The 27,379-nt window shown below is 37.3% G+C and overlaps 2 protein-coding genes across 4 annotated transcripts; both read left to right on the plus strand.

The window, feature by feature from the left end:
- Positions 1-336: 336 nt before the first annotated feature.
- Positions 337-11,839, plus strand: LOC116169715. 3 transcript variants are annotated; one of them, XM_031485869.1, is made up of 3 exons: positions 337-490; positions 9,644-10,190; positions 10,848-11,839. In XM_031485869.1, exons 1-3 carry the CDS (start codon positions 488-490, stop codon positions 11,729-11,731), a joined length of 1,434 nt encoding a protein of 477 aa, XP_031341729.1. In that variant the 5' UTR covers positions 337-487; the 3' UTR covers positions 11,732-11,839. The 3 variants fall into 3 exon arrangements, with proteins under 3 accessions (XP_031341729.1, XP_031341727.1, XP_031341728.1); XM_031485868.1 differs by having other exon boundaries at positions 338-490; positions 10,845-11,839; XM_031485867.1 differs by having other exon boundaries at positions 9,644-11,839.
- A 47-nt stretch (positions 11,840-11,886) lies between these two features.
- LOC116169714 lies at positions 11,887-19,451 on the plus strand. Its single transcript, XM_031485866.1, has 13 exons — positions 11,887-12,032; positions 12,080-12,265; positions 12,315-12,457; positions 12,507-12,655; positions 12,705-13,383; positions 16,567-16,946; positions 16,994-17,247; positions 17,290-17,549; positions 17,595-17,694; positions 17,741-18,087; positions 18,134-18,818; positions 18,863-18,984; positions 19,031-19,451. Exons 1-13 carry the CDS (start codon positions 11,924-11,926, stop codon positions 19,445-19,447), a joined length of 3,831 nt encoding a protein of 1,276 aa, XP_031341726.1. The 5' UTR covers positions 11,887-11,923; the 3' UTR covers positions 19,448-19,451.
- Positions 19,452-27,379: the final 7,928 nt, after the last annotated feature.

Genomic DNA, 27,379 nt, shown 5'->3' on the forward strand with positions numbered 1-27,379 from the left:
GGAAATTACGGGAATAGTTAGTTCCATTTTTTTTTTGAGAATATATTAATACTTAGACTGGCCACGGTAATTTGGTTTCTCCATAACTACACCTTTCGGTATAAACTTTCTCCTACTATGAAATTGCTTTCAATTTTACGAAATTAGGTATTATTTATACACGACGCGTGTATGCCTCTATTATTCATCCTGCTATTATTAAATAAACAAAATATATACACAACCAATAATTTGATTAATAAGGAAAAGTGGAACGCGGTGGTTGACTAGAATTAATACCGGGTGGCGTACGCAGTGGGGGGCCATCAAAACTTACGGTACCATCATATCGCGACTTCTCATAGTGGCAGTGTACAAGAAAGTTTGTTAAGTGAATGCTGCAGTTGCGACAATTCATTTTGAACAACGTGCATGCACGAAATGGATACCTGATCACTTACGGAATTTTAAAGATTTTTCAAAGTGAAGGATTTCAAAACAAATTGAAATGGTGAGATTACATCAATTATTCTGATTTTAGAATTAAAGAATAATCATCCAGACAGTTTTAAGTTCACACTGTACAAATTTAACGGTTTTGCGAGACACTTACATTTTAACGATTCATTTGTGAATCAATTATAGCCATTCGAGCGGATTTAGAACTTTTTACGGTTTTGCGAAGGAAACACTATATTTATGTAGGACATGATTGAATTAATTCGAACGAAATTAGAGATAGTTAATTAATTGGGCCCAAATCGGTGTCATTTTCAGATATCACCGCAAAAATTTAATAACGCTCGGCATCAAATTATAAGCAAAATTGGGTAGTTATAAACCGATTAAATTTCGATATTTAACCTTAACAATATTACGCTTATGGGCAATTTGCTAATTTGCAAATAATTATTCAATTTTTTCGGAACACCTTGAGCATTTTTGCCTCAATTGGAGTTTCTTCGGTCATTTTGAAATTGGGTGTGTAGTAGAAGTTTTACCGAGTTCCAAATTGTGCAAATAATCAATCGTATATAATTAAAATTGGATCATGATTTAAGAAATTAATGTCCAAAAAAATGGCAACGGTATTTATGATCGTTGTTATCATTGTTACAATGGCGTAACTTTACCGTAAAATGGGAGTCTAATGGATTGTCCGAGGAATTTTCCCTCCTATATTCAGAACATGTCACTTTAAACGACAGCAAAAGACTTCCGTTGCGTGTTACTAATTGCGTTATGTAACCTTACATGCTTTGGTAGGGAAATCCTGCAACGAGGAACTCATATTTTATATCCGCTCCAATGCTATGTGCAAGACATCCTGCATATTATGGGGTCAATAGCTATGTTGGTTGGCGTATTTATTCATTACCGGATAGTAAAATATTGTAGATATTATTAAATGGAAGATTCTTAATTCTGCCCGAGTTACCAAAAAAGTAGGATGTGGTTTTCGCGAGATTGTTTAGGCATCATTTAGCTACTTTTTCATTAAAAAAAATCGAACCAATGCATTTAATTTTTTTGAGAAAATTAACCATTTCTGTCGGAATGTCGAAAACTTCAAATATTATAATATTTGTAGCTGAAGAATAGGTCTTTTGAACTAACCCGAGTTTGTTAAAATCGGCTCAGTCGTTTCGAAGACACAGGGTGTTTTTTGCGGAAACCTTTGAATACCCCTACCACTTCATTTTTAGAGATACAGGAAAAATTGTCAAACCAAAATTGTTTAGATTATCGTCAACTTCAAAGACCGGACATTTTTTTTGTTAGGTTAATATAGCGGAATTCACATAAACATCACTTTTTTAGATTCCAGTAAAGTCACTAAATATAGAAAGTACCGCAATCCATTGGGCTCGTGTGTTAGAGAGAGAACGCATGATTTTTGCCCAAAAATGGCGGAAGTTACCAGATTCTAGTAACTTTAATGTTAGGGATTGTTCCACCTGTTTGGAGATATCTGTATATATTTTTATAAAACATGACAGTACTATGAAGTTAGGTTATAAAAAATGACAGCTATTCAGATTTTATTTGTCAATTTTTTCAAGTTGGCAGCAAATTTGCCCAAAAATGGCGGATGATTGCGGTACTTTCTATATCTAGTGACTTTAGATTCCAGATTGCAGTTACGCCCCCAGCGGCCATTTCAGACACTTAAAAAATATTTTCCAGGTTTTTCTCGTGGCCGTTTTAGTCATACATTTTTTACCGCAAGCCTCTACGATGGACACGTTCCCAGATACAGTACCTCGCATTCTTATTTGGCCACCCTGTACACATTCAGAAAGATTTTGTAAAAATTCTTCAGGAATATGTAAAAAATTTCAGTTCTTAAGGATTCTCTTATGGTTTTCTGGAGATTCTTCAGATATTTCTCAAGAAACTAGTCAAACATATTTATGGTTTCCTAACAGATTTATTAAAGTCTCCTTGCAGATTCCTATATCTCCTAGGGATTTGTTAAAATTTCAAAAATGTTAGAACATACCGATACTACTGCAATTTTCGCCTTTTCATTTTTTCCGCATAGAATCTGCAATAAGTCTACAGGGCAGGCTGAGGCTGAAGATACTATGCACACCCAGTTCTTCCACTACTCTATTACACCAATTTCATGCTCGATTCTGTATTCGAAATTGCAACGTTTTGGGTCGTTGCCGAGTTTTACACCATTAGACCAAGCTTATGATAAACTAAGTAGCATTCTGGCTAAAGACAAGAATGGCTAAGAATCTTCTAGAAAAGGTACTGTTTCAGTGTGGATTTTTGGGATTTACTCAATTGCATCTCTAACATTTTTAAAAATTTTAATTATCGCAAAAATTTTAAAGAGATTTGTAAGGGTCTCGAGAGGATCTGTGAAAATGTAGCATTCCCAAAAGTATCAGCTGAATCTGCAGAATTTCTTTGGGATCCATGAAACACCCCTGAAAATTCTCAGGTCAATTTTCAAGCAGTCTCTGGAAATTTTTAGAAGAATATAAATTTCGCGAGCATTCTCTGGAAGACTCTTGGTGCCGGCCCGTGTGGCGTAGTTCAGTTGAAGCTGTACTGCAGTACTAAGGGTCCATGGTTCAGGCGTGGATGTTTGTAAATGCATCGTGGGTTGGGTTAGTAGAGCCGCCTTGGCCGAAACCCCGCCCACTCAAAATTAAAGGCATAAATAAAAATAAATAAAATATATTCTTGAATAATCTATGAAGGACCTTTTAAGCGTCTCCCAATATAAATTCAAAAGAATGTCGAAAAATCTTTAAAAATCTCATAGAACCTCTGAAGCATGTTTCAAGAATAAATAAGCATTTTATAAAGAATAGTCACATTCTGTTAAACATGTGTATGAAGATGAAGCATATAGAAAATGAACTTGTTTGAGGTAGAAGAAGACTTCTCAAGGTTCAGTTTGGAAGGGGCTATGTGTGCTACCCACGGCAATTTTTTTTTAAATTGGGGACGTGGGTTCGGAAAAAAACAAATTGGCGTTTCGGCTTGTTTTTACCACCCGCACGTTAGTAAGAAAGGTATTGCGTTGGGGTAAAAATGATCCCCCCCCCCACTTTTTTAGACGAAAATACACGCTTTGAAGCACCAAAAACGGAATCAAACAAAATCTCGATCATGTCGATCGGTCTGTCTATCTGTACTCTCATTTCTGGCTAAACTGCTGAACCGATTGGAACCAAATTTGGTACACATGTTCTTAGACAAAAAGGACAGACTCGCGATGCGCAGGTGTGAGGGTGGTATCTGTGCTAGCCACAACATTTTCTTTGGTTCAGTGGAAATTTTGTAATTTCGGCTATCCAGAGCTCGAAATTGTTTAGGCGGATGCCATTTAAAAATATGACATTTGGCGAAGTACAATCAAAACTTTCTTTTCTCGATAAAGTGTCTAAAAAAATTGTGAAAGTGGAAGAGGTCTGTGTCTGTGCCTCAATTCAAAAGTCAGCCGCCGAGCGCGATTTAGTTTTTCTAAACAATTTTGAAAGACGGCCAACTTTTGAGGACGAAATCGTTAAGTTCTTCGAGTACCTACGTTCCAAATCGGTAGTAAAATATGGGGTATTCTTTCATTTAAAAAAATGTAAGTTGTGTACGGCGCTGGAATACAGCATGCCACTGGTATTAGAAAATTTCATAAAAATAGCGACGGTAGGTAACAGTGCACAATTTTGCTCCAAGATTTTGTTCGGTATCTTTTATGGTAAAGGAGTTATAAATTTATGATACAAGGGGTCTTAGATGTTACACCCTGTATAAACACGATCACAATTGTGGTTACATACTTTTTCTAACTACTATGTAACTACTAGGTTGAATATATATTCAAAGCTTACTACCTAGTTCATAAAAATCCGTGTTCGTAAACTTTCATCGAAAAAGCAAGGGTTCGCGTAAGTACAAACACCCACATTTTTTAAATGAGCGAACTGAAACTTTTACTTCGATAGTAAGAAAATCGCAACTAAAAAAACAGTACAAATCGTCTGTCATCTCCTGAAAGACCGCCACAAATGGTCAGATTAAATAGTCGGAAAAATAATAAATAATAAATGGCTCTCCTTTTACAAAATCAAGAGAATGTATGAGATGTGCCATCGCGTGAAAGCGTACGAGTTGGACTCATTATTTAAATGGTTCCCAGCAATTAAAAATATTTATACACGAATCAGATTCTTTCAAAGCTATGTGTTGATCCGAAACTTTGATAAATGGCTAACGTATACCTATTTACGAAATAATCTCTCCTCGCCTCCCTTTCTATATACTAGGTATATGTATATCTGCACGTCTTCAGTTATTTTAGTTTACAAACTAAAACCTGTGAAAAAGGAAAAGTTTGAGTGCATTTTGTGGAAATCGGCGGCAGTATTGCGTTGAATAACAAACAAGTGGATATAACTGAAGCGCATTTTTCCAAGGGTTTGCAGAGAAATTGGCTTATAAGGTTGTTACCTGGGGCAGCTTTTTTCTATGGGGGAAAATATGCCAAAATTACCTGCCGGGCTTGTTTAACCCTTTGGAGTAGTTTTAGTAGAGAACAGGGCCGTTCTAGCAAATTCTTTGATCTTTATTATAAAATTTTGCTTCGTAAGCTTTTGAGCTCGTTCCTGCAAAAAAGGTCTTTTTCGCGCGATAGCTATGGGTTGCAAGTATAATTATCTGTTTTCTACCTGTCAGTCAATGAGGTAAACGCGCATAATTTATTAGATAAATCTCAAGAAGACAAAAATGAACAGGGGTCAATAAACAACTCTCTATTTCGACCCAGTCAGAGATGCTAGAATTATCATTTAATTACCCATTAGCGAAATACATGCACGGAGAGGAAGCAGCGATAGTTAAATACCCATGACTTACAAATTTAAACAATTTTCCACTTAATTACCTCATGAAACGAACCTTTTTGTTATTGCATCAACGGCAGCTATTAGGTATGCGTGGTGCCATTATGTGTAACATGTTGGCTATTCAAATCCCAGCGTTTCGCAAATTGGGCCGATTATACAAAAGTAATTGATACAATTTTAAATTTCTAGAACACTATAACTATAACAGACCGTAATTTTGGCATTAGGGTACTGCACATCTCAACAATACCAAAGGCATTTTTAACTGGAACGTATTCCATTTCAAAATAATGGTCTATCTATTATTTAATTGATGAAATGTAGTACCTTCTAGACAATTGTACAGTTATTACTTTCACCTTTGTTTCGTATAATATTACATCTTTCGCTCCAATGATCCTTTTTTCTCCGTAACTTTACTACATATCCTGTCTACTTTTACTAACTTGTTTACTGTGTTTCTGATCAGATAATAGAAAAGTAAATCAATAAGTACATATTTTTGGAGCAAATTATTAACTACAGGTTGCACAACTCAAAATGACCGTTCTTCAAGGAAGCGTGAAATTTGAATTCGACACAATATGTAGACTGCTTACAAAAAGAGAGTGTTAACGGCCCCTTGGCATACATTAAAAATCCACGCTACATAATGCAAGACGAATCAAGTCCTTAGAGTACCATGAAGGATAAAACTAGTCTCCCACTCCCTATTTTGATAAGGGGTAGAGAAGGGCGGTAATTGGTAGATCCCCCCCCCCCCCCCGGGTAGCTGTGTGACACACCTTCAAGATATAGGCTACCTATTGCAAACAAGTCCAGTACTCTAGCACAACTGCCCTAAAAGTAGTTCAAAGCAGAACGAACAGACAGACGGACGGACAATACACAAAAAATACCACCTTTTTTTAATAAAAAAAAATGGTGAAAATACAAATGCAATGTTGCGATTTGAGACTAGGAAGTACCGTACCGTTGAAAATCGCTTTGAACACCAGCGATCGCTCAAATCCAAAATGGTGGGCATATAAGAGAATAAATTTCTAATGAGGTGAGTAGGTTATACGTAACCCAGCTTATGGTTTGTGAATATCGTCACCGGAAATCTCGGCAGGCATTGGAAATCGATCGACTGAAAATTGTTAGAGAATCGGGGGTGCTTTACGATTGACAGAGACAGGGGAAATGCAACTTTTTGAATTCTTAATGTCCGTCTCGAATTTTGATCTTTCAATCTTCCGTAAAGAATTTTGAAGTTCGAAACGTGGTTTATAGCAAAGAGTATACCCTTCAATATTGAATGATGAAGCTTGAATGTGGGGAGTGGCAGTGGCGTAACTTCATTTTTGGGGTCCGTCTTCAAAAATATTTGTGGAGCCACTCTGAGATGTCTGATTTCAACACAACAGTGTTGCAATTATATCAACCATTTTTAAACAATGTTAGTCTGTATATGTAGCAAATAGTGTCTTGATTTAGCTTTGCTAATTTTGCATTTTTTGAAGTTCATACAGGCCCATTGTCAAATTTAGTGTTACTTTGTTTTCTGCGTTTAGTCAGAGTCCAGTTGATTTTGTTCGAACTTTAATTGTAGTTTTGTATAATATTTGTACCATATCAAAAGGTAATGTACTTAATTTTAATTGTAATTCTTCGTTTTATTGTGAAATGTATTGCCTTCACCTACTTGTAACTAGCCGGAGGTAACCCACGAATTTGTTTGTTATTTGCTTGTTTCACTTTAAATGTTATTCTTATTTTCATTTGTTTAAGATTGGTCAGTTGTTCATGTTCTTTTGATGTTTCGATGCCGTGCAAAGGTAAATGCTGGAGTGTTAAAATTACTTAGCGGCATTCATCTCGAAATATAACTTCAGTCTAAGGTTACCGTAGCCTGGACCTTCAGATACCTTCTGGATTGAAGAAGGTCCCGCTAATTAACAAAGTATTTTATGTACTTTATTTAAGAGACTTCGGAATATTATTTTTCACAAATGGGAAAGGAGTGGAGTTGCTTTTAAACCTATAACCTATTTGAGCTCACTATTTTTGAGCATATCAAATTTTATATTAGATTAAAGTCAGATTTAAATTATTCAAATTCAAGAGTTACTTTCTCGGATTGTTCATTTTTCTATATTGTAGCTATTGTCCCAAATTTTTTTCCTATATTTACCCTCTGTGAACAATGATTCGGAAGTTTCTTCGGCTCGTTTCTTTTTTCCGCTGAGTTCTAGGGGAATACGGCATGGCTTTGGCTAAATGCATTCTGTCTAAATTTGTAGGAGCTCTTTCGGCATTTCGAATCATTTTACACTTTTAAATAAACTATTCAATAAACTTTCTCACACGTAAACATTCTATTAGATGTATTTTATTATATGTCACTTTCATTTATTTATTTTCTTTATTTTTTTAAATTTATGCCTTTATTTCTGAGTGGGTGGGGTTTCAGCCATCTCCTGTGATGACGTTGGCGTTGTCAAGGAAGTTACGGAGTTCAAGTAGCTCGTTCGTTGCACATTTCCACGCGCTGCTGCTTTTAAGCGTCGGACAATACTTTTTGGCACAAGTTTCGTGAAAATCTTACGCATGACTAAGTCTTCTGGAACAATTCAATAAACATCAGTTTTCGGCAAATTTATTGTTCTGACATCAAACGAACGCTCATTGGGCGGTATTTGTTCAGCGAATCTTGCACACGAGTGAAATGATCGTTGAACGACTTGAACGACAATTAATCATCCTGAAAGACTGAATTTTCTCGCATAGTTTCTCCAAAGTTCTCTCCATCCTCACCACGAGGAGGCTCTTCGCGGAGGGTCACTGAAAAGGACGTCCCGCCGCTTCGAGGGCTCGTATGAAACTGAACCAGGCGTCGCTGAAAAGCGTAGGCCCCCCCCCCACAAACGCTTGTGCAGGGAGCGCTGTACAGTGTCTTGTCCAAACCGTTCATCTGATTGCAATAAAACTCTGGGAAATGGTTGGACGTACCTGTATGCCCGCGAAAGCCTCAGAGTTAGTAAAACACTTTACAAAATTCCCACGGGAACGGGAACCAGAAAAAAACAAGATTTTATGTTTTGCAGTTGCAAAGAGACTTGACATTTAGAACACATGTTTCTTTGAAGGCGTTAAGGTGTACACCGAAAGAACTTCCTGAACGGGAAAAAACGTGAACGATTCTCAGGTACCAAATTGCGTTGCACTCCGCGTAGGTTTCGGAATGTTGGCTGGAACTTTAGACTTGGTAGCCAACAGTTACGAAGTTTTGTCATTTTTTTCAATTTTCTGCTACCTACAAAAAAGTTACTCCGCCTTTTTCACTATTTGTAGCAACTTGCTTAAAAGATTGATGATGTCCTTAATTTGACGCTTAATACAGAAAATCGGCTTGTTCTCCGTAAAAATGTTTATTCTATGATGATAAAGGATGAAGTCTAGATTAAAAAGGGCACGTAAAATGTGTAATTAGCGCAATCCTAAGGGGGAGATATAAATCATTGCTTAGATTTCACATTCTGTATTATAGTTGCCATTAGGACCTTTGTGGGACTTTTATTGGGTGTAACTGTCAGTGATTGTTCCCTACTATAGATTTATGGATTTTTAGTTCACCTGATTGTTCATTTAACAGTGTTGGTTGTTCAAAGATGCTAAATCCCTCAGATCCTTCACTAACTCCCCCTGAAGACTAGCCTTTATTATTTGTCACAGCAATCAAGATAATAGTCTTGAAGATTGAGGAACCGTCGATAAGAAGCTACCAGGGAAGCTATAAAACAATGCCATCCAACTATGCTATTTTGATCATTTCCAGCAGTTCCAAATTGCATTGTATTTGGAGGAGGATATTTTTGGGAATCAGATCGTTGTCTGAAAACGTTAAAATCATGAGTGATACGCTTTTCAGAAATGTTTCGGAATGTATTGAAACTGTTTAGGATTACCGTTTCGTAACTAGAACTAACAGTCTTAAACCGATGTGGTACTCTGATGGGTGAGGCTGTGCAAATTTGAAGCTTAGAGTCGCTCAATATCTTGCACAGTACCGTAACAAAGTTATGTACGAGTAGGTATTAATTTAAATTGCTAATTTTCCTTTTCAATAACAAGAAGTGAAAGAGAAACCGAATTTACGTAGATTACATAGTTATTGTGAAAGTCACTGTAAAACTATTCTCAAGTGCATGTCACTGTCTACAACTTTGAGGAATTGTAATCCTTACATACCGCTCTTACATTTTAATTTACTTGTGACCTAGACCTAGATGTTACCGGTTTTTTTTTATTTCCAGGCGAATGCGCTGTGTACCGTTTTGGCGGCGATAGCAGTTTACCAGGTGCTTAGTCTTCCGATGAACGAAAATATAAAGTTACCACGTGTGGGCACGTCGAATCCTTACGAAATAAATGGATTAAATTATGCACATCAAAAATCTGTTATAAATAATGCGAGTGCGTTGGAAAATTCGTTGGACTATGTCGATAAAACTGTGCGCCAAGTGCAAGAGATTTTGAAAGCAAATTCGTCACTTCCCAGATTAACCAGAGGCGAAATTTTGGAAATTATCGAAAAACTCACCAAATCCGATTTGGCCGCGGCTCAAAGGGAGAAATCGAAACAACGCGATCAAAAATCTGTTATGTTAGTCATGCCGTACACGCCAAATCGTGACGATGACGGCAAAATGCAGGAGTTATATACTAAAGCGCCGGTTACACAAATTGTCAACGACTCAAAACCTGGAAACGCGAGACCCACGAGCAGGGAAAAAGTGCAAGTCAAACAGAGAGGCGTGCAGTCGACTACTGCTACCCCGAAAGTTAAGACTAGCTCATCAGGTGAGACAACCTCAACCATCGCTGTAATACTTAACACCACTCCTAACCTATCAAATCGTTCATCACTAATGACAAATATACAAAAAGGTAGTCACAGACAAGTGACCGCAGCTACAGTAAAACAAATACTACACGAATTAACTACGGAAAGGATGAAGTATCGACGTGGAAGCACCACGCAGAAACCAGCTTCATCCGCCGAAAACAGTGTAAGACGACGACCGGTACAACAATCGCCCCGTTATCCTAATCACAAATACCCTGACGAATTGCAATCTAACAACTCATTATCACCATTAACCTCAGATCATTTCACAACTCAGAAACCCGTAAGGTTTACTCATCAAACTGTTTCCGATCCGAAACCATCCAAACCTCATCGTTTCACAACACCAAGACCGCCATTATTGGAAGTTAATTTACCTGACGAATTGAAATCAACTTTAGATGAACTAAACATAGGGGATTCCCTTAAGAAAAATCCTCTAAAGTACGATTTCTTTAACTTACCGAATCCCAATGATCGCATTGAGGAGAATTATGGAATCATTGACACATTTTCGCCCGCTCCACCCGCCGTACCTGACATTTCTAACGTTGCTAACACCTTAACGCCGGAAATGAAAGAATTATTAATGAACTTTGGGTTATTAGCAGATTTCAATCATCAATCGCCTAAAGTAAAGGAGGAACCGTATCTTGGACGAACCACGGCGGAAGTACGACCCGACTCCTACATTAAGTTTAAACCGCTACCAGAAATTAGTGGAGTAGACGAGGAAATGGAAGAGTTTCTGGGACGTTTCGGGCTTGGAAAAAGTGCACAGAGCGGCCGCAAGAATAGAAAAATTCACACCCCTCAAGACACACTTTCGGAGATACCGGGTGTCGACTTCGAGATAGTTCCGGATACATTGCAAGACGTAGTGAAGAATTTGGGTTTGTGGAATCGAGAGGGAAAGGATTTTGAGCACCACGTTTCGCCCCCACAAACTCACGTTTTCAATCCAATTGAGAGCACGTACGCCACGCAAGAAGAGCTCGACAAGCTAAACCAACTCATGGAACTTATTAAGCAGTTAGAAAAACTGAACGGTACAGCCAGTGAGGCAGACTTGAACAAATTGGACATGGACCAGCTGAAGGAACTCGTGGGAAGTTTGCAAAAAAACGACTCTGGGCTTCTTGGCGCAGATGACGACGACTTAAATCCGATTAACTACGACATTGGGTTGAGTAAGAATGAAGTTAAACGTCAGGAAAACTCTACTTCGACTGAAGCTACGAGCGCGGCGACCAGTAATCAAGAAACCGAAACCGTTAACATCAAGGACTTGGAGGATTCTTTTGGTGGCAGCGCCGCCATTGAAGCTGAGGTCACGGTGCCGCCTCCCACAGAAGCACCGAAAACCGGCTTCTACTATCTACTCGATTGGAATTCATTCTTCGATATTGATGATCAAAAAGGGAAAAGAGTGAATTTAAGGTTTCAACCGAAAGTTGGCGATCCACGGCAGTTCATTTCCGTATCCGTTCCTTAATTTCCTTCGTTTACGCATTGTACATATTTAATAACGCGCGAGACCTTAGAAATTTAAGAGTATTATGTAAATATAAATATTTATTTTGTGGTAAATAAAGTAAAGAAAGTGGAATTTATTTGAATAAGTGCAAGTTTGGTATTATGGGCACTTATCTCTATTGCGATAATAAACCACACTTTGTGAATAGTAATGGCGATCGATGGTTTGTTCGTAATTTGCTGCATTTTATTAAACTTCTGTTCTGCGGAACAGATATGGCACTCTTATCAGTTCGAGTCTGGATACGCCAACCGAGAAGGTGACATTTTTGCTTAATTTACGGACAATTTCCAATCTCCCTTGTAGAATTGGTCATAACAAAAGTTACAACTGATAATAGCTTTGCCGCCGATGGTAGCGTTTTGGCATGGAAAACCTTGGCAGGTAACGGAAAAGTGTTCGGTGCTGGTTTGTTGGATAATGCCATGGTATTATTAAATGTGGAATTATCACAAGATGGCAAATCGTTTGTTGCACGACAGAAAGTGGCGGGTAAGTGCGTGGGTGAATTTGAAACGTTTTGAATCAGGGTGCGTTTTAGAATTCCCTTGGAAGGTTACTGCAGTAGAAATGTTCCAACATTGGAACACTGAAACACGCAAATTAGAGATTATACTCATTTCGGCCATTATCAATGACAACACCGCGGAATTGAGGTGGTACAAACTTAACGACCTCGATCTGGTACCTACGTTTAAGGGCACTTATTCACTCACTAAGTGATTAATTACAGGAACACTTCTGGACGTGGCCACTTCAGAAAAAGATCTCGCATATGCAATTTTTTCAGCTGGAAAGCGACAAATGTAGACTTCTAATCCTCAACGATACAGCAGATGTGTACGAATTCAGCGTGAACTCCCTGACGTCCCCCCAGTTTTGGTAATTATCCTCGCATTTGTCCGCCATATGCGTTTTACTCCCCTTTCAGGCTTTCGCAAACGCTACAACTTTCGTCTCCCGCAAACAGTTCGGCCATTAATTCTTATGGTTCGGATATGTATCTCTCCATACCACAACAAAAGCAGAACGAAGTTCTGGTGTACAAACTAATAAAGGACCATTTTGAGTTTTGGATTGCTATCAGTAGTAACAATGTAAATCAGGTGGCCTCCTTTAAAATCGGTTTCAAATCCTTTTTGGCGATTAACGGCGACACGCCCTCCATTTATAAGTTTGTTAAGGATAATATCGAGTTAGAAAACGTGAATGGTATCCATTTGACCAATGTCGAATTTTGGCTGCCCGTTCCCGTGAAGACCTACAGGGACGAAGTTGCGTTAATTTTGCAACGCACCGTTGACCATGACACGTACAAATCTCATTCTTTAGAGGCCGTTCTGTACGACGGACATAATTTTAATATGCACGAAGAGATCCCCTGCTCATTTTTTGGCGAGGCGGCGCACGGGCTGGATTGTATGGTCGACGAGGATGGATTCAATGGATTGTTAGGGGCGGCAGTTGTTTCCTTGAAAGACGTTTTAGGTATTTTAGTGCCGCATAAGAGTAAAACTATCATGTTTATGGTCGAAACGGTCTTGAAGCAACGTAAAGGTCCTGTAGAATTAGAAGTTGAGAAACTGATTGAAACTAGACAACAGCTTCAGGTAGGTTTAACATAGGTTCGACACCGCGAAAAAATTCCCACTATTTACACTCATATTTATAGGTCCTCAACATTCGGTTGGGATAGACGCAACTTAACTCGACTCTCCTTGCTCTTACTTTAATTACAATGACCTTCATTTATCCTCATTTTGAATATACACACGTACTGCAGCATAATTAACTTACTCTATTTAGATCTGAAATAAACTTACATTTCTAACCGCGCTTGTTACATACTTTATGAATAGCGTCATAGTTGGCTGTGATAATATCGAGAACTTGTCAATTTATTTCGAGTTGCGAATTGTACCTTATATAGAATATACACAAAGAGCCAGTGATCAATTTTGAGGTTGTCATTTCAAAAGTCATGAAAATTCACACAGTAAATCCTCTATACCTATTGAATATTAAAAGTCAATTTTGGGCGCCCTAGGTGGTCGGGGTTTAAAGAGTAAGAAATATGATTCATGTTGGTCAAAATATCAGTCAGTGATTTTTGAAGAATGCTTGGGTAGTGTTCTGTATTCATGAAAAAGAACATTTACATCCCTCCTAATCGTTTAAACACAAAGCTAATCAATTACAGTTGAACCAAATTAATTGAACGTAAATCAATCAATAATAAAGCTGAAATAAACAGTGGCGTTCAGGGCTAGCAGACAAATACAAAGCACATGCGATTGATTGAACAAATTAATCTTAATTATCTTAAATGTGCGATTAACACAATACTCCGACTAACTTTTTCGTAAACGTGAACTCCGCTTAAACTCGATTTAAACCAGCGAAGTCGGAAGTGAATAACGGTTGGGGGGGGGGGCAAAAATCAGCGACCATGGAGTCTGAAAGGTCCCTCTCGTGAACAATGTGTACGAATTAATGCAGAGCAGTGGGTTTTTTAAGTGACCCTGAATCCTGTTTATTTAATCAATCAAATAATCTATTTTTGAAAGAAAAGTTTTGAAAAAATTTTTAAAAAATGTCGGAGGATATCGAGTTATATGCAACTGAGCAACTCAGAGATACTTGACTTGAGAAAACCATAGGCATAGATCATTAATATTTTATTTAAAAAAAATGAAGAACTAGAACATACAAAAGTTACAAAAATATTCATTGCTCTATTGAGCATTGTAAAGAAAAGCAAGTATAAAAAATTAAATATATCCAAAAATTTTCCGCTTTTCCGCAAAAATTCCTTCAATATATCCTATACTTCTACACTTGTAATTTCTGCATGCACATGCAGTATAAGATGTGTTAGCTGCTTTTGAGTGATTTATCTACTCATTCTTAAAGGGGACGCGGCCCCCTTGTGTAAGACTGTCTTGCAAATAAAACACTTAATTACTGCCAAACAACAAAAACCTCCACTAACATAAAAAGTTTCGTTTCACGCCCGTCTCTTCCATTTAACCACTATTCGCTTCTACAACATCGGTCGCAACTTCTTTATCAAAATTCATGCGTCGTCGAACGAAATTAAACACATGCGTTGTCTGAACGGCGAAACCCCCTTACCTTTAAACTTAATTAGCTTTACGTAGCATTAAAAAAAGTTTATCGTAATGACCGGAGATAAATTTTAAAACAACACAATGCAATTACCTAATAACAGATGAACCGTATCTTTTCTCTCTTTACAATAAAGTAAACAAAATAAACAAATTAATTCATTAAACAAAATCAACATCAATTAAAACTGATACAAAATACATTCACCTCACATTCGAATGTTATCGAAATTGTGTTCATTCTAAATCGACAACCAACATTTAAAGGTGGGTTCATAGCTCTCCGTTCATCCGTTGCGTTGATCCGTCAAACGGATAGTACATTTTGTTAAGGTTCATAGCAATCCGTCCACATTGTACATTTGCAAGTATAACCATAACCTAAACTTTATTTTGTACTGTACCCTCCGTGATTTTCAGTATGTGAAAATGGTACGAAAGTAAGAACACATTGCTATCTGATTATTACTGTGAAGAACGAATAGGCGAACGCTGTTAACATACCAAATATAACCTCACTCTTGTTAAAAACGGACCAACGGAAACGTAAATGTTCAACTTCAACCAACTTTTCCGTCGTAAACGGATGACGCACGATTTAAAAATTTGCTGTCTTCTGATTGGCTAACGGACAAACGGAAACGTATGAACGGAGTGCTATGAACTTACGTTAACGTCAAAAATAAATGAAATGAAACACATACAGTGTGACCCAACATTACTGTAGGTGCTGAAGCTAAATAAAACGTCCACATGGCGTAGTTTACAGAACAATATTTCCATTTCATATTTCTCTGTACTCTCCCGAAGTGTACGAGAATTCAGTTGTTGCTCAAGAAACCCAGGCACTGGAATTCTGCTGAATTGCACCTTATAATACGGACGAGGATCTAATCCACTGCGGTTTGGGCCAGATAAAACCAATTAAGATAAACAATTTAGGCGCTTGTTACGCCAATATCATAACGCCGAGGCTTCCAGAACTCAAATTTTGAAAGCAAGCCTATATTTCAATCGGTCTGTATACTGGAAATTCTAATAAGAACATCCAAATTAAGGGCTATCGTTATATCATTCTTTGACATTCCAAATCTCTGCCTGTAATGCTATAGTTGCGAAAAAGTTGACCTTCCCCTAGTATGAGTAATATTATCGCACCAAAAGTAAGAGTTGAACTGGTATAATAGTAGAAACACAGTTTAAAAATTAACATGACGAAATTCTGAGATTATATATCGACATAAGCAAATAAAATCCCCACTTGCCACCTTACATTGTCGTATACCTTGTTTAACCCGCACGTATCGAGAATGTTCGTGATCTTTCTTAAAACTTTCAATTTGGTATATAAGCAAATCGAATTGTGTTTAATAGACAGTTCCAACATCGACGCTCCACTGATAAATAATCGCGCTCGTGTTTACATGTTATAAATTGCGTACAAGTGAGTCGTAGATAGTAATTTACGGACTTCATTATTAATAAATTGTAAATAAATAAATCACGTAATTAATTGTATGTTGCATTTAGATCTTTTTTGTACAATTTTAAATTCACACTCGTATATTCTACAATCTGTTTTACTTACATCTGTGATTAACAACTAAATTGCCAAACATCTTGGATGCTCAAGGTACACTGAGAATAACTTTATTCCGTTTTCAGAAAATGATATCGGAACAAAAAGCCCAAATTGAATCGATTCAAAAACGTTTAGAAACGACCCCTCGTGAAGACGATGTAGATCGTGTCACCATTTTGCCGGTGTATCAAGAGGAGGTGACCACAGTTATTGTACCGCTTCCAGATGATCAAGTAGTTCACGTCGGTGACCTAAAACATCTAACTGATGATTTTGAAAAAAATCTAAGCGAAACAAAAGCCGAATTTGGAAAAATTGCAGCTGATAATGAGGCAGAAAGGCGCTTTGGATTATTGAACGTGTACGGGGATTTGCAAGCTTTGGGCTCCATCTCATTTCAAAACATCAATACTGATCTAATTAATGATGAAAGTGTTGAGGAAGTACTGCGTGACACAGTGCAGTAAGTTACCTCCACTATCTCATCTTTTTCAGCTCACTTGTTCACAGAAAGAATGCGGCGAATATAATCTCAGGTCATAAAACTATCAATAGTGCCAACATTGGCAGCCTCACGTTTAGAGTGGCTAACGGAATTAATTCCGAAGATTTGTTGTACAAGACCGATCAGCCTCTAAGATTAAATGGGCGATTGGTATTTGAAAATCAGGTGGAGGTATTTGGCGATGTTACGACCACACACGGAAACGTAAACGACATTCGCCTAATGAACGAAGTGGTCGAAATGAAAAGGACATACAACGGTAATAATACTCACATGAATCACGATAACGGTTATTTTCCAGATACTTTCGAGTTTGAACACGTAATCGTAACAAAAAAATTGAACACTTCCCAGGCGAATAGTTTTCGGATTCAAAAAAGTTTCGCAGAGATCGTCGGGGACGTCGGTTCAAAAGTGGAAACCTTAGATTTGGATTCGGTTGAAATGCTTGGAGATATTACCGTTGAAAATGTCAACGGGGAGAATTTCGAATTGTTCAAAAAGTCTCTCCGTTTAAGAGATGTCGACAGTTACATTCCTGGGGAGACGTTTATGGCTGATGTACGTAGACTTGCACGTCGAATCGTTGTGTATTTCTTCTTTTAGAATGTAATCATTACTGGAGCAATCGACGCCCAGTACTTGAATGGAGTCAAGTTCCCGGAGGACCACCTATTCACAAACTCCGAATTTAGCACAATTACAGGTTGGAAGTGGACGTTGAAGTAACTTACCTTTTCTGTTCTGCTTAGGCCAAAAAAACTTCTTGAGTCCGTTGCACGTGGAACAGCTCATCATTGAGGGTAGTCTTAATGGAATCAGACCAGACAACATTGTAACGCTTTCCACTAGTCAGTCGTTACCGGGAAACTTCCTTTTCACTGATCTTGAAGTTACGGAGGTTATTAATGTAAAGGATGAGGTTAACATAACAGGATCATTTATGGAAAAATTCTTGCCCAATCCTGGTCTGTTGGAGACTAACAGGATTAGCGCGAGAGCCAATTTTAGATCCCTAATTGTAGAGGGCAGTGTTATTGTATCGGAGAACTACAATAATAAGAACCTGCAAGATCTTCTCCAGGATGTCATTTATCTGGTTAGTATGATCATTTTTGATCAAGTGACTTAGCTGTAACTTTCAGACTGATAGTTACGCACATGTTACCTCAGTTAAAAACTTTACGAAGGGGCTTTCCGTTAGCAATGGTATCATATCGACGTCAGAGCGTGTTGGTGGCATCCCACTTTCTTCCATCATCACCACGAACACTGAGCAAACAATTTTAATGCAGACATTGAATGGTGCCGTAGTCTTCCAGAATCTCCTAGTGCAGGGGTTATACTCAGGCATCAATATTACGAAACTGGACCTAGAAACAGTGAAGCTTAGCGGTGATCAGTTTTTGCCGGCCACTCTTGTATTCGAAAATGATGGTCGAATGGTTGATTTGACAGCGACCAAGATGGAAATATCAGGCACGTTGAATGAATTTCCCGTTGCCAATTACTTTTACGACACCGATGGAAGTGAAAGAGATATGGAAATTAATTTGATAGACTTTTCCAAAATACAGGCGCGCAATGTTATTGTGGAAGGGAGCCTGGCGGGATCAATAGACAACTTCTCTCTTGAGGAATTTGACAAAAGACGCTTAAGCGCGACAAGACAACAAACAATCTCTGCTAAATACACAGCGGGGCGTCTCCACGCGGAGAACCTAATTGCCAAATGGGTTAATGGGGAATTATTTGAGAAACTCTTCGACCGTGACTACTACTTAGATCTGATATCGGATAAATTCGTTGCCGGCGACCTGTTTGTGAAAAGTAACTCCAGCTTTCAACTACTCGCAGTCATTTTTTATTTGCAGATATCAACGTGATCGGAAACTTGTCAGTGGAACAAGTTATTAACGGAGAAGACGTTACTGAGCTTGTCAAATCGCCCGTTTGGACCGACAAAAACAACAATTTCACCGAAGTCACTTTCGCTGTAAGGCTGTTACTTGGCTGCGCGAAACTTACCTTCCTTCTTTTAGGGGGACCTCTTCGTCAATCATTTCAATTTAAAGCACTTCAATGGAGTGCCCTTTAAACTGTTCACCGATAATGTGATCTACAAAGATGAAAAAAATCCGGTCATTACCGGTTTTAAGAATTTCGTAAACGGTTTTCGCGTCACAAGGATGCTCAATTCGGAATATTTGAATGGCATTCACGTGGATAACATTTTGATGAAAACCGGAGAACAGGCAGTAAAGGGACCGGTTACTATTACTGGAAACGTAATTGTTAATTATGATACTGTGGTGGACGAGGGGCTCAATGGTGTTCCACTGTCTTATTTACGGGACGTTTACCATTCGGAAAATAACACTTGCGTTATAAATGGTGAATCACATTTATTGCCATATGATACTCTTAAACAAGCTTACTATTTTAACTATTTTAATTAAAAATACTTACGAGGGTCGTGTAAATTTAACGATCGTCGATTTCCATACCGCGTTTCAAGTACTTTACACGTACTGTTTGAATTTTTTTCTCGCGGCTTGACACCAATTACCCGGAGGTTTAATTTGAATTCTTTACGCAGACTAAAATCCACCTTGCGCTAACTTACAGGTTGTAACTTTTTTAACCGCTCGACGCAAACGCTATCGTGGCTTAAGCTTAACGCGTATTGACTCACGGCTCTCTGCTAACAGCCTAATTCCTACCATTTTACTTTTTATGATTCACGCCAATTCCGTAACTTATTATACCGTCTCCGCCATTTCTTGACGCACATAACCCTACTCCGCGTGTACCAATTTTCCGCAAAGTTGGCAAAAACCCACGTTACACAGCAAGCTCGATAACCACGACAGCAAAATAAACAAAATCTTCTTGTAATCTGAACTAAACGCTTAAATCCCACGATTTACTGGCGCCGCTAGCTTCTGCACGAATTTAAAAAGTCAGGACCGTATTCAGGAACCAGTCGCACACACACCAAATCGAAAAAATGTAGAAATCCCTATCGGAACGTAGTTATATTCTATTGCATTTTTACCACGGCCTGATGATAATCCAACTCTTTACAGTTTACACCGACTTTGAGATCGTTAAACGTTCTGACCGAACAATACTAGTAATAATAATAGTAAAGGCTGATTCTCACTTGGCGATCACATTAGCGTAGAGACGCGACGCGGTAACGGAACGTATGAGAATTGGCCTTAAAAGACGCCCTTCGAAGAAACCGGCAAATCTAAATTCATACTCCACATTCGATCGCAGATGTCATTGCTAACATCATAACAGTGAAACCTTAAAATCAATTATCTTTTGAAATCTTTTTTAGAAATAAACATCTATCTATGAGAACTTCGCAGTTTTCCAGAAAACTCAATTTAAGAAATCTTGGTCTTACCGACACCATAGCCAGGGGATAGCCGCAATTTTTAAATACTTCATCAGTTACCTTACAAGCTTCTCTTCTTATTTTTTTCCCTTCTAGTGTTCACTCACCTGTTGCTCCTCCTCCACTATTTTTTCGGGTTTCTTAAATCCGGCGTTTACCCTATCGTAACATAGTCCTGAAATGCGATAGCGTTGGCCTGCTCCTGCCGCTTATGCTGGATCAGTGGAGCTCTCGTTTCCCTATAGTTCTGGTTTGCTTCGTCTCACCCTCTCTATAAGGCTTGGTAATTAAACTCTTTGGGGAATCGCTGTTTCTGTACCGCTGCCTTACTTTTTCCTGAGAAGGGGGTGAATTGCACACCAAAAATTTTAAATGGGAAGGGGTACTAAATGTTAGATAGGTCGAAAGGAATGTTCATTATGTTTTCAGAACTGTTTTTATTTTTCAAATCCGATCAGTAGTTCCAGAGAAAACTCGATACAAATGGATTTGCAGAGCTGTTTTAAAAGTAGTAGGCGTTGAAGTTGAAATAATTGAGAGCTTGTGTCAGAAAAGAACATCTGACACAAGCGCAAGCAAGGAAGCGAATTTGTGAAGGCAGAATCGCCAATTTAAAAAAAAATCGAAACAATTTCCACCCTTTGCGCTATAGTGTAAACCGTCATTGTTTTTGAATTTACTACAAAATTAAACAAGTTAATCACAAATTCGCTGCATTGTTTGTGCGCTTATTGCACTTATCTCAGATGTTCTTTTCTGACACAAGCTCTCAATTATTTCAACTTCAACGCCTACTGATCGGATTTGAAAAATAAAAACAGTTCTGAAAACATAATGAATATTCGACCTATCTAACATTTACTACCCCTTCCCATTTAAAATTTTTGGGGTGCAATTCACCTCCTTCTCAGGGTTAAAGTTATGTAAGTAGTATTACTTAATTTAGGTGTCCCCCTCAAACCTAAAATTGACGTGTTCGAGCGTTTCTGGCAAAACTGTCGTTAAGTGGGCAAAATTGGCATTGACTGTTTTCAGTGGGCTACCCATACCCTCCTGGACATTAAGCTGAGAATGAAAAAGACGACCAGCAATAGCACATTATTAAATAAATTCTATATAAAGTGCTATAATTCCAAACTAGGTAGGTATATTACAATATTATAGTTCAGTTTGAGTGACTTCACCGCATGTGTAAACGGGAGTGCCAATTTTTGTTATTTTTTAAAGTTCTAAGCAAAAACGCATAAACCAAACGGTTTTTAAAAATTATTCAGTTTCTTGAAACAATATAACATACGCCGATACGCGATAATAAGCAAACAACGGGTATGGTTCTCCAGCTAAAATCCCTTTCGGCTGCGGCCGATCAGGTGTAGGTAGATATTTCAGATTTCTTTCACCGCATTAACATATAAGTGTCCGCCATTTTGTTCCAATATGGCGGAATTGGCTGATACACGAACTTAACCTAGATATGTTTATGAGTTACAGTTTACACCAACCCTTAAAGTTTGGTCGAAATCGATTCATAATTACAAAAGTTAGAGTGTTTCTTGGAAGTGATAAAACCTATAAATCTATAAACCTATAAATATACTGGTACCATTACAATAGAAAATAGAGATCTATCTAAAATTAACTTTTAGCATTTCCAAATATATTCGACCGGTACTGGGTTTTTATTTTAAAGAAGAAAATTGTGCTTCAAAATCCGTTTCCAAAAGAAACTTTGCTTACTTGAAATGCTTTTTGGCTAATCCTTGCAGTTCTTCAAACACTACTTTGGAAAACACTAAGATCTGCCCGCAGTTATTTAAAAAAAGTACAATTTTAGATTTGGAAACTTCAAATCCAAAGCAACCAAATGTATCTTTACTCAGTAGTAAAAATACCTACATTTTGGATAGTTTATACCTTAACGCCTTATGTGTCATAGACACACATGCGTAACATTTACGATAGTGTTTTAGTTTAATTATATGAACAATAATTAACTTTTTTGGGTTTTTACGTCGCCCCATGAGAGATCAGAATTCAGATTTTTAGCATGTTAGAAATGTCTAACAGTGCTACAACTAGGATATTAAAGACCCGGAACACGAATCCAAAAAAACCAAATCTCTCTATATAAATTTTCGCTCTTTTTTGGCGTTTAGTGTTAAACAACAATTAAAACTCACCCTTAGTCTTACTAGTTCAATCTCTCCAAGGGAAGGAGTACCATTGGACCGACACTACTTATACACCGCACCGCTTAAACTTTTCGCAACTACTGACGACGATTTGTAAATTGCGAAACGATAACAGGTAGAGGTCAACGTCGGTGCGTCCCCCTTATCTTTTACATTGCATACCAATCTTATTCAATCTCTTTAGTCACCAATACCTTAATTGAAAAGTGAACTCTTTATAAAGGGTGATCAGTAATAACGCGTTTTGAAGTCACACCACCTAATCATTATTTGTTTTTAAATTTCAATATTGTTTGCGTTTTATCCATCCGGACAGACATTTTGATTTTAAGTTTTGGGAAAAAGGGCACAAGTATAATTTCAGAAACCAAGAACTAAACATTCATGCTTTACCTACAGTGTGGACTATGAGATTAAAAATTGTGGGAAGGCGGAAGAGTAAAATGTTTCTATTGGGTCTCAAATTAAAAACCCTTTAGTTGTGCGTCGTTTACGAATGGCAATTTTTTTTAAATGTTTGTAGAGGGTGGTTCAAATTCATGGCTCACCATTGGGATTTCCGCAACGATGAGAGATACAATATAGGTTCAATGGGGGTTGTCTCTTTTTGTGACTAACGCATTTGAAATTTTTGGAAAATCTTTAAAAATATAATGATATATGTATCACCGAAAAACTGAAAATGTCAAGTTTCGTTTGGACGCTATATTGAATTTTTACGGAATAAGATAGAGGGCAAAAAAAGAAATTCATTTGAAAGCATTGTCATCATAGCCATGTTGATTTGGCAAGATCTAGTTACCCGTGGATGTTTTGTTCAGAAATGAATGTAAAACATTTGATTTTGAAATTTTTCTTGTAAATTTATGCAAAATGTAAAATGTGTGACACGTCATTATTTTCCTTTTTTGTCCTCTATCTCGAATAAATCCAATAGGGCGCCTATAACAAATAAGAAACTAGTAGCCTGTAGCTTCTTCGTCTTATGCAAATGTCGATAACAGATTCTACAACAAAAAGAACCATCTCGAAAAATTGAAGCTAGGGAACATGAAAAGGAAATTTGACATTTCCAGTTTATCGATGATAATCTCAGTTATTTTTCAAAAATTGTTCAAAAATGTCAAATGGCTTATTTTAGTAACAAAAAGAGGCAACCTACACTGTCTCTTACCGTTACGGAGAGTCACGAACACGCTGTACAGCAACTTATGGGTTCAAACCTCAAACTAAAAAAATTACTGTTTTCTTGGATTTTCCGTGGAGCTACTTTTAGAACCCCGTGAAAATACCAAATCGCGTCATATTTTAGTATAGGCATGTGGTGTGAAATTATTAGATATAAAGTTAGCTTAAAAGTTAAAGTCTCGGGACTGCATATAAGTAGGTACAGCATATGTATAACTCTCGCCAAGAAAGATTGCCGGTCACAGCACACCTTGTGTCAATTTACAATCTATGTTTTTCTTAAGATGCGAGCGACTTCCGGAATAGGATCGTGCCAATGTTGAACGAAAAGACTTTTCGTTCAACATTGGCACGATCCTATCCCGGAAGTCGCTCACATCTTTAGAAAAACGCAGATTGTAGACCGGGATCAGGTCTTCTGTGACCGGCAATCTTTCCTGGCGAGAGGTTTAGGTAGACTTTATCACAAATTGGACGATAGTAGACGAATTTACTTCATGAAACTGGTATGGCTATGAATTCATAGTCATACAACTGCATATGAAGTAGGTAAATGTTAATAATCGATTTCGCGCGAGAGAGAACATTTGAAAATTATAAAAATCGGTCTTAAGTCACCAAGATAATAGGCCAAGAAAACGACCACCACCAACGTGGAATTGCAACACGAAGGTCAGCAAAAATAAATCGCTGATTTTTATTTTGGGCATTTTTCCCCCACTACAATCTATAAAAAAGAAAAATCCTACCTTTATACTTGCTGCCCTTTTGGAATCTGAAACAAAAAAAGTAGGTTAAACAGATGAAGAAAGTTTAAATTAAATTTATTATATTATGCAAGTGAATGAAGAAAAAGAAAAAGGCAAATCTACCGAAACCAGATCAGCAACCACACTCACAGGTTTGATGTCTCTAGTTGGTACAGACTATTTCAGAGTAAGCTCCTTATTTTTTTTAGCCACACTATGGATATTTGGCAGTATGTACATATGTTTTAGGGCATTCTTTCCACGATGGTGATATCAGATATTAAATTGAATGAATTATTTCAAAATGGTGACTTTAAACTTTTTTTAAAAAATGGATATACGTCTTTTTATTATTGAGATCCTAAAAACGTGCTTTTTACGATAGTATTTCGTTTTTCTTAAAAATTCATTTCTTTCCCTATCAAAATACAAACTAACATTTTAATCTAGTAGCGCATGAATGCTTTACACTCGATGACATTTTTGTCCAAATATCAAGTAGTGGTAGACACAAAACAAAACAATTAAACTTTATTTTGTAATAAACGTCTACTTTTTGAAAGTCAACTTTAAAAATTTACATCAAATAAAAATTAGACATTTACACAAAATGGAAAGTGAAAAAGGGAGGTTTTTGAAAGTTTGCACTTAGAAGTTATACTGAAGGCCGAATCGATGGAAAATATTTTCAAAATGGTGGAATTTTCTAGTCACTTTGATATTTTCAATGGAAACCCCTATTATATTGCATTTTTGGATTCTACGTGAAGTTTCAGTTTTTTTGATACCCATATGTCGATATCTAAGTACAGTTTATGGTTTTTAAGTTATTTTGACTTTTAATTACAAAAATCTTGAAAATTAATTACTTGAAATTATGGCAACCCATTTTGACCAGTGCATAGAGAAAGAATATGGCTGTCTTTTGGTGTAGGTACTTAAAAAACAGTGAAGTTACGTACGACCGCACCTTTGGAGATCCAAATTTAAGAAATTTAAAAGACTAAATATACCATTTTCTCGGATTTTCTTTTTAGTAGTCGGCCATGAATTTATGACAATCGAATTTTAAACAAATCTAGTGACACTACCGCGTCATATTGATCAAATCTTCGAACACTGGAAAGAAATTGTTTAAATTTTGTCATAAAATCATAGCTGACTACGAAAAAGAGAATCCGAAAAAAATTGCATCAATTAAATGAAATGGGAAAAGTCAGAAACTGTTAAAGATAGCTATAGGAACATGCCATATCAAAATATGCCCATTTTCATTCTCTATCAAATGGAATAGTAAGAAAATGGTCATCTCATTTAAAACAAAACGAGTTTTTAGTCTTTTAAATTTTTTAAGTTTGGATCTCGAAAGGTACGGTCGTACGCAACTTCACTGTTTTTTCAGTACACTAAAAGAAAGCCACATTCTTTCTCTATGCACTGGTAAAAATGGGTTGCCATAAGCCCATAACTACAACCGTTATCAAGCAATCATTTTTCAAGGTACCGTCTGCATCCGCCATTTTTTTAATTAAAAGTCAAAATAAGTTAAAAACCATAAATTGTAGATATTGACATATAAGAATCAAAAGAACTGAAATTTCACGTAGAATCCAAAAATGTAATACAAAATAGGGATTTCCATTTACCTAAAATATCGAAATGACTAGCTACTTCCGGTATGTCCATTTTACATCAATTCGGCCTTCAGTTAACCTAAGTACAAATTTTCAAAAAACCTACCTAGTTCTCTTTTCAAGAAACGTTGAACTAAAGCTCCCAAAAGAACACCCTGTATATAGAAGACATGGCGGAAAAAGGAAAAATATGGTCTGAACATCGGGAGGGAAGAGGAAGAGTATACGATTTGCGAACGACATGATTGTATTTGCTGAGAGTGAAAAAGAACAGTAACAGTAATGGTAGACGGAGCAAGGATGGGAAAGGGAAATTAAGACAAGGATAGCGATGACAAAACAAGCATTTAATAATAAAAGAAGGATTTTGTTTTTGGTTGATGGCCCAGAACAAGAGAGAGGCAATAAGTATTAAGTACTTATTAGGCAGAATTGGAGAAGAAAGAAGTGAAAAAAATGAACTGGATTGAGCATGTACTAAGAAAGAACTGTTCGTCGAAATCAGTTTTTCGCACCCTCATTTAGGGGTGCGCTTATTTCGTGGTAGGAATTTTGAAAAAATGTTTGCAAAATCGGAAAGGGCGCATACCCGAAAACCTATTCAAAGACTTTCCACCAATCTTTCTAACTCTTATGGTTGATGCTGAGCAAAAATTGAAAAAGAAATGCAAATGTCACCACTTTTGTGGGGGTGCCTTTCAAACCAAGCACGTTGGACCCTCGGTTTATTTGGAAAAAATGCTTGTTTAAATCCCCTCTATCACTCAAATTTTTTTACATACTTATATGTAACGTAACACCCGGTATGCTAATTCAATATCCACCCATGATAGTTCTACCCTTCTACTATGAGATCAAATACGTTGGTGTCGAGTTACCTTTGGAATTTTTGTTTACATAGAAAATCGTACTTAACTTAAACTTCCAAAGGCTACTCGACAGCAACTCATTTTTGATCGCCCGTTAGTTTAGAGTAAACTGAAATACATTGAGTGAACGAGATAAGGTACCAAATTCTCACTGCCGTTCATTTTTAACCGAATATACCTACATACGTATATTAACGTATTGTACCACGTAAGCGTAATATCCCCAGCCCTCCTGGAACAACGCTGAAGAATGAAATAGGCGACCACAATAGAACATATTATTCGACATGTACTAGATTTTCATTTTACAAAAATATGAGTTTCCAAGAGAAGCTTTCCTTATCTACGTG

Source organism: Photinus pyralis, unplaced genomic scaffold, assembly GCF_008802855.1.
Source record: "Photinus pyralis isolate 1611_PpyrPB1 unplaced genomic scaffold, Ppyr1.3 Ppyr1.4_LG4, whole genome shotgun sequence".
NCBI classification, from domain to species: domain Eukaryota; kingdom Metazoa; phylum Arthropoda; class Insecta; order Coleoptera; family Lampyridae; genus Photinus; species Photinus pyralis.